The sequence below is a fragment of the Harpia harpyja genome, chromosome 7, assembly GCF_026419915.1.
Source record: "Harpia harpyja isolate bHarHar1 chromosome 7, bHarHar1 primary haplotype, whole genome shotgun sequence".
NCBI classification, from domain to species: domain Eukaryota; kingdom Metazoa; phylum Chordata; class Aves; order Accipitriformes; family Accipitridae; genus Harpia; species Harpia harpyja.
The window spans coordinates 17,060,411-17,076,061 of NC_068946.1; the positions used below are offsets into that span (position 1 = coordinate 17,060,411).

The following is a 15,651-nucleotide window of genomic DNA, read 5'->3' on the forward strand; positions in this document are numbered from 1 at the left end:
GTGTTGCCCTATTTTTTCTAGGTGTTAGCTGTCTTTGAGAAGTTGTGAGTCTGATTCTGAACAAACCTATGGGAATGCTTAGGGATAGACCATGGTCTTCAATTATGAATGGCATAGGGGCAAAAGCTACTATAATCTACAGTTAATTCCAGGAAGCATTAGACCCATGACACTGACATAACTTTGTCTGCTTTTTCCAAGTCAAGATAGTGCAGGACTTTAGTGTTTAAGTGCAAGACAGTATGCTTAACTTCCTGCTGACAGCAGGTTAATTAAAACTCTGGCCCTGTTTGGTTATCTAAGATGGTCTTTTTGGCTATGCAGATTAAATTTTTTTCCTTCTGTCAGGTTGAAAAAAAGATTTCTGCTTACCACACTCTCAGAATACGGATGCTGACTGTAGAGCCCCAAACTGGTCAGATTTCCATACGGGAATTAGTGGTTACAGTACTGTACTGGGACCTGGTTGTGGGACTTCCATTCAATACTGAACTCTTTTTTTGTGGGGCTGGGGTAAAACTTGGTTTATGCTCAGCTGTGGAACAGCAAATAACTTCTGGTGTCAAAATGGAGCAGCTTAAAACTCCTGATTACAAAGTATTATATAGTCATTGTTTGATTGTATCAAAAGCTGTGAAAGTTTGGGGCTTCTAAAGAATTGACAAGGGTGTGTCTTCCTATTTATCTTCTCTCCTGGTTGCTGAAAGTTTAATGAAATATTTAGAAGGTAGCTGTTAAGTTTCTTTTTGACTACAGCAGTAACCTCTGTTGTCTTCGTGCCTAAGACTTCAGCAATGTTGCACCATAAACTGAATCCCATTTCTAAAGCTTTTCATAAGAAGTTCTTTGATCTGTCACTCCTTAAGATATCGTCTGTCATCTCATGTAAAGTCATACTCAGCAGATTACATTGAGTTGCTCTTCATTGGGCTCATCTTTGTTCTCAGCACAGACATCCTACTCTTTGATTGGAATTTGTTCTAGCTGTAAGAGCCCTCTACTGACTATTCAGTACCTTGATGACTGACTAATAGGAGACTGCTTGCATCAAAGGATACATCTGACTCTTGAATGTTTAAAACAACTTGCAAAAAGCCCGCTTGCATTCTGGTAGAAAGAAGTATGCCTTAGAGACCTGGTATTCTAGCCTAAGCACCAGAGATACTTATTTCTCTCTTGTAGAAACAATTGTGCCTGTCTTCCTTCTGGGTGTGGAACTTGTCCTATTAAGCAGTCACATGCACCAGACCCATTCTCAACAAATCCAGACCTATAGTAGGAGCACACACACAGAGTTATGGATATTTCTAAAAATACTGTGTTTGTGTGTCAGGGTGGACCTAATGTGCACGTCCCACTTAATTTTGTTTTGCAAATTGGATCAAAATTCATTTTTTACTCTGACCAAGGTAGATGATTTCTCTTGTTCAGCTTGCCTGAATAAAGACAAATTTGAGCACACATTTTTTCCAAAAGCTTCTGTTTCCCATTCCTGCGCCTTACTGGTGTTCTTGTGGCTGCATAGATCTGGTCCTTGATCCTGATCATAGGGCTAAAAATGACATACGTTCCTAATATATTAAAAACGGTTCCTCAAGTAACTGCACTGGTAATTGTACCAGCTCGGCAGACACTGGGCAAGGTCTCTTTCTGATCATGATTATCTGCCTTTTGGATGGTTAGTGGGTGCCTAACTAAAAAGAACAAATCTGGTTTTCATCCTTTTTCTTTGAAAAGGATGTGTAAATTAAAACAATACCATGCTCAAAATCTGTTGTCTGGATATGTTCCTTGTCTTAGTTTTTATTTTTGTAAACTGTCTTTTCTCCTGTTTCAGCTACTTTTTCTCACTTTCCTGAAGCTCAACAAGCTGCTTTGTTGCAAATATTCCAAACTCTTAAACCCATCCCTTGGGCTGCTGTTCCTTTTGACAGACCTGAACTCCCAAGTTTGTCACATTTTACTTTAACCGTGCCACCTTAACATCCTGTGATTAGCCATTAATTCTTCAATGCTGCATGATGATGGGATAGCATTTTGCAACACACTGGTAAGAAGCAACTGAAATGATCTTAAAAATGGAGAAAAGAAAAATTTAAGTGAATACAGAGGGGGTAGCTGGAGCTTTTATTTGTACATTTTTTTGGCAAAAAATGTTCTGTATTTAACTGGTGGCCTATATATTTATCTATGGTAAACATTCATGAGGTTTTTTCCAACAGTCAAGGATCTTCCTGTGACTTGGGAGGGGGAGACACTCCCAAACCTCTGCTACTGACATGCAGTGATTTCCTCTCCCTGCTTAGTTCACAGTAAAATGTCAGCCATCTGGTCTAAGGTGATTTTAGTGTATGTGCTAATATACTCCCCCCACCCCCGGATGCATTGTTCAAAGGTATTCTATCCTGCAGCAGTTTGAGTCAAATATGGCCCTTATTTAAAGAAAGGGCAAGAGCTACCCTGGTGATGCATGACAAAGCAGGAACAGCATGACAATATTTAATGGGCTGCAACTCCCAGGACTGGGCTGAGATTTAACCAATTATCTTTTAGTCTTCAGAATTTGTATTATGCTAGCTTATTGCTTATTAGTAACACAGAAGAGCTTGGGGTTGGTAATATTGTAACACTAGCTATTGTAAAATACCATCCCAGAATCTTCTGTGTGGGATTTTTGTGGATTGTTGTTTTCCTAAGAGGCTATATCAGTGAGCAGTGCTTAGTCAGGAGCATAGAAAGGTGCTAAGGTCAGATGCATCTTTCAGCTTTGTACTGGCCAAAGCCCCCCAGTTAAGTCAGAATGAAGACTTAATGATTTGAGCCTCTCTTTGGGCTGGATTGGGTTATGACCTTATGTGGAATTCTCTATAAAGCTTCCTAGATTCTTACGCTGCACAGGAATGTGTGGCTCACTAAGAGACAGTGCTTCGAAGATGCAGTGGTTTTTTGACCTCTTTAAATGTTTCACTGTTTGATGACGAAGCTTGCCGGATTTCAGATACTGAGTCAGGCCTTTGTTCTTGGTGACAAGCTTCCCCTTCATAACAAGCTCTTATTATGCCTTTTGAGAGCCAGAGCTACATGAGGTGGGGAGAAGAGGATCAGCTGGAATAGCCATTATTCTCACAAAGGGCAAAGCAAGCAGAATATTTCCCAAGAGTACTGGCAGAGGATCATGTTTGTTAACGGCAATTATACCTGTTCTGTAGTTTCAAGCTTTCCTCTACTCACTACTGTCCTGCAGCTGCAAAGTTGTGTGAAGAAGAGATAGAAGCCATGGCTGTGCTTGATGTTGTGTTTACAGCAAGTCGTATCTGTCTGAGTAATAATAAAAGAATGGGGGAGAAAATGGGTCTTGAAGCATATCTAATAACTATGAGGTGCCACATAGGCTGGATAGTGTTCAACAAAATTGGCAAACCAACTAAAATCTGAATGAATTGGCTATAATGTGTTCTGTGGAACAGCACACTGAGGGGAAAAGAGATGCATACTCAAATTTTGGAAGTGTGAGCCACAGTTCCCAACTAGGAAGCAGATAGCTTTTCCCATAAAAGCATAACCACATCAAGCTCCAATGTTTAACACAGTATGTAGAATCAGGTAAGCCAAAAATACATTTCTTCGTTATATGACTGCAACAAAAGATTAAAGCTGAAATTTCTGGGTCTTGTGAATGATATCAAAGCGCATCTTGAAACGGTTTAACAAGGACTGTGGTTTATTTAACTGAACATACTGCTCTGAACATCCCTTACTCCTCAGCTGAATGCAGCAGCTTGTAATTCAGTATCCATCTGTCTTGGATGCAATTCTTACTTGAAGCTTTGTGGTTTTTAGCTGAAATTACATATTAATAAGAAAGTGGGAGGGAAAGCTACCCTGCTAATGTGCCCAGTTAGTTAAGAATCAAGTCACATTTTATTTACTTAAACCCATCTGTGCTTGTTTTGCCAGTAATATATTTGGTCTGCGGCCTGTGGACTATGCGGAAAGTGAAAAGATGAAGTCTGTGCTAATGTTACCAGTGAAGAATGAATCATTTTCACTTAACCAACCCTCTGAGGTAAGTGTGTGTGGTTTTTGTTTTGTTTTGCTTTTTAAAAAAACATAAGTTCATCCTGCCACTAATGAAGGCTTGGACCTAAGTACAATACATCACCTGCCTTTACAGGGAGATTTAAAATAGGCTAGGAAACTGACTTGGGCAATGTTTGTAGAATGTAGGTGGGACACTTACAAGCTATGATACTCTGTGTTATAGCTTTATCTGGGAAAACAAAGGATGTTTCTTGTAATGTGGCTTTATTATAGGAGAATGAATGCTGTGTTATTCTTGAAGTATCATTGATTGAACTTTGCTATTGTTATTGTTTTTCTGCATATTTAAATTTGTTCTACTTGCCAAACTGGCTGAAAGCAGCAGCAGTCTTTGCTCCAGGTGCCTTTTGTGTGCCTTTAAAAGGCTGCTCCAGCATCGTCCTTTGTCCCACAATGAAGATATCAGCTCAGCAGTTGAAAACAGCTTTTGGAAGATTGTTTTGGGGGTTTTGTTTTTGGTTTTCCCCTCCTTTTTGCCAAAGAACTCTCAGGACTTGTGACCAAAATCAGGTTATTCAGACTTAACAAGTTACTGCATTGTGAAATGCTTTGTGCTTCCTAATGAATAATGATTAAACTGACCTGGCTGATACAAGCAGTCCTAGCCTACCCAGGGTATACAGCCTGTTATGATCCCTTCTCATTGAGGTAATAAGATACCCATTAGCCAAAAGTAAACTGTTGCAGCTAAATCGGCAAGGATATGACTGTTCCTCCCATCTGTAGCAAATGTAAGATGCAGCTCTTCTGTCGCAAACAAAACACTCGCTATTTGCATTTGCTTTGTGATGGGTGTGTGCCAATGGATGGTTACCAGCTCATAAGGGTGACTTGATCCAAAGCCTGAGGCTTTAGGGTAACTGGGTCTCAAAGGTATGTCTACTATGGAATCTGGGAATACTTACGAAGACCCAGGAGCTGAAGTATCACATCCTTGTCAGCACAAAACTTGAGCAAGCAGCTCCTCTTACTTTGCATTAGTAGTATCCGCATAAAAAAACTTAAGCATTCATTACTTACAGGGCAATGTATTAGGGACTTTTTAGTAAAAGGAAATGCAGGTGTTAATTATATAGGTTACTCAACATATTGGTAGTGTATCTGTTGGTAATGCTTCACTAAAAGTAGGAGGCTTTACTACTTTATTGGCAATTTTTTTTTCTCTTTCAACACTGCAGTCAGCCAGGCTGTTTACAGTGTTTAACCAGCTATATGTGTGCACACCAGCGCCTTTTTAAAAAAAATAATAATAAAAAAAAAAGGGCAAGGAAGAAAAAAACTGATGCACAAGCTGTTTTGGTACCTCGTGTAAGCTAAATGAAATACCTCTAATGTCAAGCTTTTTTCCTCTAGAGCTGGTTTGTTATAGAGACTTATTTATGGACCCTGTCCCCTAAGCTTGCTATGAATTGTTTTTCAAAATGCTTATTCCTATTAAATAAAGCTGTCAAACAAGTTAGTTGCCTTCTTTGTTCCCAAACATTCAGCTTATTGTAGGATTTTCTGTTCATGCAGGCACTGAGCCCCAGCCAGACAAGAGATGGACCTCTTGGTATACTGGGGAGCAATCTTAGTTCAGAGCAACAGAAATTGCTGAACAAACTAGCAACAATTCTGAAGGCTCGAAGGTGTACTGAATTTAACGGCAGAGGTATGTAGTCTTGTTGAAATGTCTCTGTCCAAATAGAACTAACTACAGTTCTGCACTTTATCCTTTAAGATACTAGCTCAAACAGGGTTTTTGTTATTGTTCCTAATAAGTGCAGTTTCTGAAATCCCTGAATTATAGCCGTAGTAGAATGATGGTGTGTTGTTGCATGTAAACACATATAAAGCCTGCCTGGTTACTGAGGCAGGAGACTTCTAGGGGAGCCACAGTTTGACAGTATATTGTCTGTTATTTAAAATCCCTAAGTCCTCCTCAAAGACCTCTTTTCTTTACGCTTCTTTTAGGTCTTTTGCAACTTTAAGGTCTCTGCTCATATGAGAGATCCTGTAAGGCTTTTGTCTTCCAGAAGTGAGTTTTAGGCAGATAGTGCCTTTAGAAAGAGCATGTCATTGACTAAAAGTTGACAAATTTCTTCTTACATGCTACCTTCCTTCAAATTTTGTTCTTCATTAAGATGATGGAGCCAAATTACGGGGCTTGGGGGTTTTTTTGTTCCTTTTTGAGGAGGGAAACATTGTCTTAATCCCTCCTGTTAGTTTTTCTTTGGAGTGCTGCTTTTCCTTCTTGTGAAAGGAATGCTAAGGTAATTTTCCCCCACCATCTTTCACACTCTGATTACTATTCCACAGTTGTGAGTTGAGTTCTGTTAGCTTTATGTTAAAGCAGTGAGATCCCATAGTAAGATTCCTGTCAGAGTTAAATATAACTTTAAAAGGATTGCAAAAATGTACTATTCTATAAACCAGAGCCTCGTCTGAAGATTTAAGTGTTAGCATAGAACTATAAAAACGTGACTTCCCTTTTTCACAGCAAGTATATGTTGAAACCCACAAAATTTCTAATAGTGCTTCTACTTACTCGTATCTTAGTCTCAAAAAATCACATACTTGTGCTGGAAAAAGTGGTTGATAAATTATTATAGTCTGTTTATTCTTTAAAAGGTGATTGATTGCTTTACAGCCAGGCATGGTTCTGATTTTTATGTGCTCTTAGTTCTACTGATGTAATCTTTCTCCTAGTAACTCACCTTGTTATCCCTGACGTTCCAATGCCAACTACTGTCAAATGCATGATGGCTGTTCTGACTGGATGTTGGGTCCTCAAGTTTGAATGTAAGTATTAAATATATGGGATTCTTTGGGCTTTTTAACCAGAAATTGTAGATGGGATTCCAGAGAAAACTTTCTTTTTCAACAACTGCCTTGATATCAATACTAGCTTAACATAAAGTGTGAGGGTTTTGTTTTTTAACCTCCTGAATGACAAGAGATTTAATTAAATACAATTACTCCTTCCTTGGCAAATGTGTGCATTTCATTATTAGATGTATCGGGTAGGTCACACCCTGAGTATCAGTTAGGAGTGAATTTGTTCATTGCTACATTAGGAGTGATTTGGAAGACTAGGGAAAATATCCTGGGAGAGGAGGAAGGAATGTGTTAAGATCTTAGATTTCTTATAAGCAGCTTCCATTGAAATTGATAGGAAACTTTTGCTTGCTTGGGGTATGTGATCAAGGCCTGTAGGAAGGTAAGGTGTTGCCTATTTACATGTAAGCTGAGATCGGTTGAAAGTTACAACTTCTAACTGAAGTTAGGCTGTCAGCTGTTCATAAACTCCTGTTTGTACTTTCCACTAAAGTTCTCTACTTGTTGAGAAAATTGCATTATGCAATCATAGGCTCAGGCAGATCAAATGTATATGTAACTTTTGATACCCGTTTCTGTATATGCCAGCCCTGCGGACTGGAGTACTCTTCAACTAAAATAGTAACCTCCAGGGAAAGATGACTTGCATAGTGTCCCCTTAACATGCAAGTAGTTTTCATGTCATCTTTCATGCAATCTGTAATTAGGTTTTATACAGTACATGCTTTTTTGTACAGATGTTCTGTGGAATTACACCCCAAATTCTGCTTTTTATTCGTTGTTTCTAATGTATTTCTTAGTATCTGCTTTCACAGTAGTTGTAAAAGCCATCTTCTTCCCCTTGACCTTTATGGCTAAGTCCTTTTAGCTAATAAGTACACTACAAACGAGTTAATTATCCATGGAAAACTCACAGACAAATTTCATTCTAGTCTTCTACTGTGTGACTAAACATCAGAATATAAGGATTCTTTAACGGTCTAAATTTTCCAGTCACTAATGTTTATGAAGGCACTGCTTAAAGCTTCAAAAGATGCATAGTAGGTTTTCAAATAAGGCACATCATCAGAGTCTTTGAACATTGGACTCTTTTTTCAGAGTGTTCATTTGGCTTCCAGATAGTCAATGGACTTGTTCCCTGCTTCTTCTAAAGGGTCTGTTGAATTAGTATCCCCTCAGAAATGTTTTCTGCAGCACCTGCAGTGGCTTCTGTTCGTGGCCTTATAAGCATTTGCAAAAGGAAAACGTTGTGTTGTCTTTGTACTGTAATTCTTAAAAATAGGAGTAGCTTCTTATTGAATATGTAACATGGAGAAATGCTGTTTATGCTTAAGCAAGCAGATGGATTTAATAACCTCCAGACACTTTGTTGATAAGCAGAAGGGAGATGGTTTCCTGTTCGGAGGTAGGAATGCAGCAGGAAACTCAGAAGGCCTAGAGGCGATGTTTGGGTTGTGTAATTGGAAAGGTGTACTCAGGTGCTCTGGAATGATATCCTGTTTAAGACTGAATAATCTGTTTCTGTGGTGAATCACTTTGCGGTTTCTTGGCTTCGCTCAGTTCGGGAGGTCTGCATACCCTCTATCATATGTGCTAGGGTGGTTTCCCTTTCTTTAATTTTATCTTATTGCTAATCAGCTGCTTAGAAAACTTTAGCTGAGTGGTAGGGAGGTTTAAGCAGTGAGACCTGAGTTTAAATCTTTGTGGAAGAACTTTCATATTTAGAACTGATTGGAAAAGAAAAAAATAAATAAGATACTGTGGGGGTTATTCAGGAAATATTTTCATATTTTTTGTTTGCAGCTGAGTTTTATTTTATGTTGTTAGTACTGATTAGTTACAATCCTGACTGCTAACGCTCCCAGCTTAGTAAGCAACATACTACTTAAAAGCGAGTGATTCTCCTCCCTAGTGGGAAATGTTAGTAATAACTCATGGGGTCTGATGCAGCTAAGTGCCTATAATTAACAGCACCACTCCATCTGTTCCCACCAGTCTGTTATTAGTCTTCTTCAGAGTCATTACAAGTTAAAGATTGTTATAACAAATAATGGGACTCCTGCTGATGGAACATTTGTCTAGGAAAAAGAGGTCTTTGCTTTTCTATTCCATAATTTCTGTCTTTATCGTGGCTTTTTGACTTCTATTTGGATAAGTTTCCTTAAATGTGATGCAAATAAACTTCCAAAAGTGTGTGCATATTCTGGCTTACTTCTGTCAAAGCCACTGCAAATAAATTGAAGGAGTTGCTTATAGTTCAGTGTTCTAAACCGTTGACTTAAAGTAAATTCATGTTCAAAACTTCACTGAAATATATGAAAAAACAAAGCTCAATGTAGCACTTAATGAAATGCTGACTATGCATAAGTGAGTATTTGAATTTTTTTTTTTCTTACTACAAGGTAAGCTGCATTTGACTGTTATTTGTAAAGTTATATTTATAGCCTACACATAATTATACCACTTTTTAAAAAAACATTGCATCTTTGCAAAAAACAGTATTTCATTTAAGAGTGTATTTCTTATGTTAACTTTTCCATTATAGCAGGCTTTCAAGCTGTGTTTCTCTAATAAAAAGCGATTTCCTTCTCCTGTATAATTCTACGGTGCTTCTGTTTACGTGTGTCTATACACACAGATACAGCATCCATTAGTATCAGTAGAGAGGTAATGTGGAATTTTCCAGCAGAGTTTGAGCTAAATGTAAGGCCTCTAAGTATTAGAGCACCAAGATTTAAATATATATCTTTAGTTTCGGGGTTCCCTTTTGTCTTCAGGTAGAAGATGAGGATGAAAGCATGTCATCACTGCAATACAAGATCTTCACAGAAGAAAAAATTCACCTTACCCATTGCAGTTCTGTATTTTTCATATATAATACATCAGCAATATATCCACTTTCAAAGCAGCATAGAATTCAATTGACACTGTTGTCGCTGTGCTCCTTGGCCATATCTTTCATTGGTTTCATTATTTTATTGCCTTCATTATTTCTGGGACAGTAATAGGGCACAAAGTAGCATATCATTATCCTTCTGCAAGTAGGCTGAGACAAAGATTCAAGTATCACTGTATTTCCTCTATGCTTTTCGTAGAGCATAGAATAGTGTAATTAAAACCAGCAGAAGTCTTTAATAGCTTTTCAGCTTGTTTTTTCTTAAACTGATTGTCATCTGTTAAAGCAGGGGATGAAAAATGATCTCGGTAACGATATGCATTGAAACAAGCTTGTGTCAGTCTTCGCAGTGAAGTATCTGGCAGAATTTTAAGCATCTGATTGCTTATTCCTTCATTTGTTTGGCTTTCCTGGAGCAGCAGCAATGATTCAGCTCTGATCGTTTAAAAGAATGCAAAAAACCCCTGCTTTTCCTGTAAGGACTCAGAACAACTGGGAGTTGACTGGAAGAGCTAGAGGATTGCATGACTGACATTTCAAGGCCAAAACATCTTTCTGAATCTCTTGGAGCAATATGCCCATCCTTGTTTAGACTATTAGACAAGGGAAGTGCAAAGCTGTTTGAGCTGACTGCTTCTCAGGCTGGACTGTCTCTCTGCCATACATAAACATCTTTTAGATAACAGGCTGATACTCGGCAAAGCCCTTTCTCCTTAAAACAGCTCAAAACTTTTGATCCCTGGAGTTTCATGCTTGTTTTGCAGTTGGAGACTTACTTCAACTGCCTCCTTCTACAAAAGGACTCACAGCTCTGTGGGAGATGGTAGAAATCTCTAATATGCATATGGATGTTCTGGTTGTATTGGGTGTATAGCTGAGGGAATGTTTCACATGCACAGGGTCTGAACTTCTGCACTCCCACAGTGTCTGCACCTTCTGGAAAGGACGAGGGAAACAGTTGTGCTTCAACGTCGGCACAAATTCAGACTGTGAAGCTGCTGGGGTTTGCAGAGGAGAAAATGGGGGTGAGAATGTCTTAAATGTGGTGTTTGCCTTTGTCTGCAGAGCTAGGAAGTGGGCTGATTTGAAATAAGGTCTAGAGGGAAAGGAAACCATGTTTCCACTGCTCCCTTTGTTCTGTGTCATCCAGACACTCATTTTTTCATATTTAGAGAGTCTTTTTGCTGTAATTCACTTTTGGTTTGAAGAAAACATTGCATTAAGGAAGCCCATTGTAAGGAAAAGGATGGGAAATATTACCTCATTCACTTAAAAGCATGTGACAGGATCCAGAGGATGAGCATTCTCAGTGGAATTTAACCTGACTTCTGCACCTTAGGAATGGCCACCTCCAGTCACTTTAATCAGTCTAGAAAACAGCTGTGGCAAAGTGGTTTCTTAAAGAAGATAGGACACTTGGGTGTTTAAGTGAGGTAATGATTTTCATATTACATGCTCCTAGCTTCTGGGAATTGATGTTTAAGGACTTCCTCAGCATCTGCTCCATTATGTTTAATAAATATCACCTGGATTAACTTGTTAACTACCATTCTTAAGCAGATTCATTTTAGTCTCTGCAGCATCTTGTGTCATTTCCATGTGTTAGAAAAACAGACTGCTCTTGTCTCACCAAATGAGATCTCTACCTTGCTCCATGAAAATCTGTGATTCTAAAGTTACTTTATAAGCATGTAAGAGACAGTATAAAAATTCTTTGCTGTGCTGCAGCAGAGACCAATAATGCTGTTGATGAAAGCAAACTGAAGCTAGCCATGCCAAATTCCCTTAAGGCTTTCTCTCAGTCCAGATTTCTTCCTTTTCTAGGAAAATAATCTCATCAAGCTTTACTCAATCTGCATGTAAGTCTTAAAACCCGGTGCAGACTGAGTTGAGGAAGTTTCAGCTGCGATCTCTACTAGATCTTGGATGTGTAGTATTTTATCTTCTTTGTTGCTATTATGTATTTCTAAATTACTTTTAGCTGTTCTAAGAGATTTTTGGGACTAACCCCTGCTCTTTGCTTTATTAATGCAAATCCAACAAAACTCCACTAAGGCTAATTGAGTTACTGAGAGCTACCCCTGGGTATCTGTGGGTGATTACAACTTGTTCTTGGCAACCAGTTCTTTTTGTACTTCATCCTGTTTAAATTGTTTTTACTGATGCAGTTAGTTTCATTATAAACCAATAAGACTTTCATGAATAAGTATTACAGGGCTCTGATCTTAAATTTTGCAAATAATGATTTCTTTATTTCCAGTACTAGTAGCTACAGTTGTATCAAAGGTCAATTAACGATACTGTTAGAGTGGGCACCCTTTTAACCTGCTTGCTCCTTATATACTGGAAGGTGAAAGGGTAGGGCCAGCTGTTCAGTGAGGTAATAAGGATCCGTGTAAGTAGTGATGCTTTACTGATCTTGCTAATGGGGGTGGGGGGGGGAAGAGCAGTATTCTCCTTGCCAAATGTGGTGCCATCAAGCTAAACTGTGGTTCTATTAAGCTAAAACCTTTTTCTGCAGTATTTTCTAGGGACCTTAATGCAGGCTTGGTTTTTGCTAGAATTTGGTGCAAATGATCTTGTTTTATATCTACAAGTTGCACCTGTGAAACCAGCTATTTAAGAGGCTTTTAAGCTTCTAATGTTCTGTATTTCTAGGGAAGAACCTTGCATGACGCCTCTGCACACGCGGTCTTGCCCCAGTACGGCCTTCCGTCAGGCAAGCTTTATTAATGAGTGCTTGCACACTTGAACTGGGCATTACAAAACAGCTCTGGTCCATGTGAAATGGAAGAATGCTACTTGCCTTGGTACAAGTCTTACCCTTTTGCAGGTAGTTGATCCAACTACTGTTATTAAACTAAAGGGCCATTAAAGTGTAGTTGCAATAATCACCCTCTTCTCTCTAAGGAAGAGAACATGTTAAATGAATAAACTTGATCAATCTCAAACCTAGAACATCCCCAGCTCTTATTGGCGATAGTATCAAGGAATAAATCAAGATTGGCGGAGATGCTGAGTAAGTTGAACGGTCTTACTTTATTTTATAGCAGAATAGACTAGATTTTTAGTCAGGCTTGCCTGTAAAGAATGCACAGACTGCGAATGTGGGAAGGAAAACAATGCAACTGTGATCTCTACCCCCTCCTAAAATGACAGGTGTCCTCTCAAAAGTAAGTTTACTCCCCCCTCCATTTTCAGACAGCTTCTTTAAAGATGGCTTTGTCTTTCTGAAATTCAGTCCTGTTCTGAAATTTTTTTTGCATTAATACTTAAGATGTCCATCTCAGTTTCAGAAGGGAGGTGGCATAGTATTGATGGTGTCCTGATCACTTTTTAATTAGGATAATAGCAATTCCTTTTTTTTTTTTTTTAGTGCATTCATTTGACCAGTGTCTTGGCATCAAGTTCTCACTGGTGGCTTTTCAATACAGTGCTGAACAAATGAGAGTCTGTAATCTCAGGAGTTCTGGGAATCCATTTAACATGGCTCCTGTTTGAAGCCAAAGGCTGCTATACCTCTGACTTAAATCGTAGTGCTGTAAGGTCAACAGAGCTTCTGGAAATGTCCCTGTAAAACTAGCAGAGTGATATACCTTTGAGTACAGTATGGAATTTTATTTCCTTTTATATTTCCTCTTAATCAGGATGACACTCAGTTGGATGGAGAGACTATTAAAAGGGAACTGTCATGTATCCAGCCACTTACACACGTTAGCAGCTTTAAAATTAATAATGCCTACTCAAGAAAAAGATCTGGGCTTTACTGAGTGAACTAAGTTTAGCACTCAGTTGTCAAAATAAAATCCCCAGCTCTAAAAAAAAAAGGAAAAAAGTTGGAAGGGCCTACAGTATGCTCTAATCTTCTGTTTGTATCCCTCCTCTTAAGTGTGAAATTGAGGGGTTTTAGCACAAGGTCATCTTGTGGTGGTTGTACCATCTATTAGAAGAATGATAAGGCTTGTGCATGCCTGGTGCTTCCAAATGACACTGTAATGCAACCAAAGCTGATTATGCTGTCCTTGAGAACTTCACTTGGACTATTACATCCAGTTGGAGTCACTGCATCTGAAAATGATAATGCAGAATTAGTGATCTAGAAGCAAGTGACTTAACACTAAGTTTTGTGTGGAGAGGGAGGGAAATAATGGGCAAATAAGAAACTTTTGTTTAGACAAATGCATAATGAATTAGGTAGAAACACAGCTTGAGCCCTCTGTCATTTTATGTCAAATATGAGAACAGGGGGATATTCCCCTTTTTTGTTTCGTTGATTTCTTTTTTTTTTATTACAGTATGTGAATCCTTTAATTCTTTAATACAAAATCTCTTCCTAGTATGCAGGAGTTGCCGAAGAGAAATGAGCAACTTGGGGAAGAAATCAGCCCTGAACAAAGCCTGCAGTTAAAGGACATACTGGTCTCTATCACTTAAATTATTTTAGCTTCTTTTTTCTAGTTAGGAAGCCTTCCTCCATGGATAGATATTCCTTGACTGTTCACCTTAGGGTTGTAAGCACCTTCCTCAAACATCGGTTGCTAACTGTATCAGTTTTCTGACTGTATAGCTATACTGTGATTCTGATGAGACATGACATGCTGTTTGCCTCATTTCCTTGTGCCTAAGGCTCTCCTTTCGCTGTTACCCTGTCTGTGTTATCCTGTCTCTTTCCAAGTGATACTCTTACTACGGATTAGTTGTGCTGTTGATGGTAAGATTGCCATGAACTATGTTGAACCCTGAAGCACCACCTCTTCTGAGCTTGAGGATTCCAATGACTTTATTCTTTTGCTACCTGCATGTAGACAAAGTGTTTGATGGGACTGCTTGAAATGTCCCTGAGCACAATGGTTCCAAAAAGCATTTGTTCTTATCTATCAAATATGACAAGACCCATGAGTCAGAGCAAGTTCTGCTTCTACACGTTGCATGAAAAATATGTTCGGGAACTCAAAATTTACTATTCTTCCATCACCAAAAAACATGTGGAGTCTGTTGCTCCACAAAGGGGGGTGTGTGTGTAGGCCTAACAGTGTTGCTGCTTAACATATTTTCATTAAACACCTGGGCACTGAGAACTTATGTTCATGGCTTTTTATCCTATCTGTAATACATAGCTTTTGTGTCACAAATCTGTTAAGACACAGATCTGTTCTGATTCTAGCTGGCTCAGAAAAGTTAAAAGTAATGCTGATCATGCAGACACTGGCTAGACAAATGGTCTGTTTGCATATTTCCAGTTTTTCAAGGAAACAAATGTTTATTTTGTGGTTCTTATAGATACTATGAAAAGAGGACACATGTAGATAAGTCTCTCTTCTTGCTCTCTTGGAGGATTGTCATTATGTGTGACAAGGAACTCTGAGGCGTACAGATTCCTTGGAGGACTTGGCAGTGTGAAACGGACAGTTATATGTATGTAAAACAGACATAACCTATTTTGCATTTTCTAACAGACATTCCACTAACATTAGTCACTTTTGTGACTTAATTTTTTTTTCAGGCAAGTAGCAGTACAGAAACACATTGTAGTCTTTCGTATTCATACAACCTTTTATTACTTTTGTTATCACATTTGCTTCACTTACTGATGCTGGCACTGGATGCTCAATTTGTGATGTACTTGTATAAAAACCTCAGGTCTGTAGTGAAAGTCATTGAAATTGAGCTTTTGATGGTAGACTGAAATAAAACATGCTCTTAATGAATGGACAGTTCTGTTCTTAAGACTAGATGAGATGGTTTTTCCTTTATTGTAAGTGGCACCCATTAACATCTGTATTTTCTTGGAAGGAAAGAATAGCTGTGTAAGAGGCAAATTGACACAGGAAGTCTTG

The 15,651-nt window shown here is 38.6% G+C and overlaps 1 protein-coding gene across 1 annotated transcript in view; it reads left to right on the plus strand.

Annotated features, from left to right (window-relative positions):
• BARD1 (BRCA1 associated RING domain 1) overlaps positions 1-15,651 on the plus strand; it is a 45,522-nt gene that overhangs the window by 26,110 nt on the left and 3,761 nt on the right. Inside the window, exons 7-9 of the mRNA XM_052793184.1 lie at positions 3,958-4,066; positions 5,617-5,752; positions 6,790-6,882. Of these exons, the coding sequence (XP_052649144.1) occupies positions 3,958-4,066; positions 5,617-5,752; positions 6,790-6,882 (338 nt within the window). The remainder of the gene's footprint in view (positions 1-3,957; positions 4,067-5,616; positions 5,753-6,789; positions 6,883-15,651) is intronic.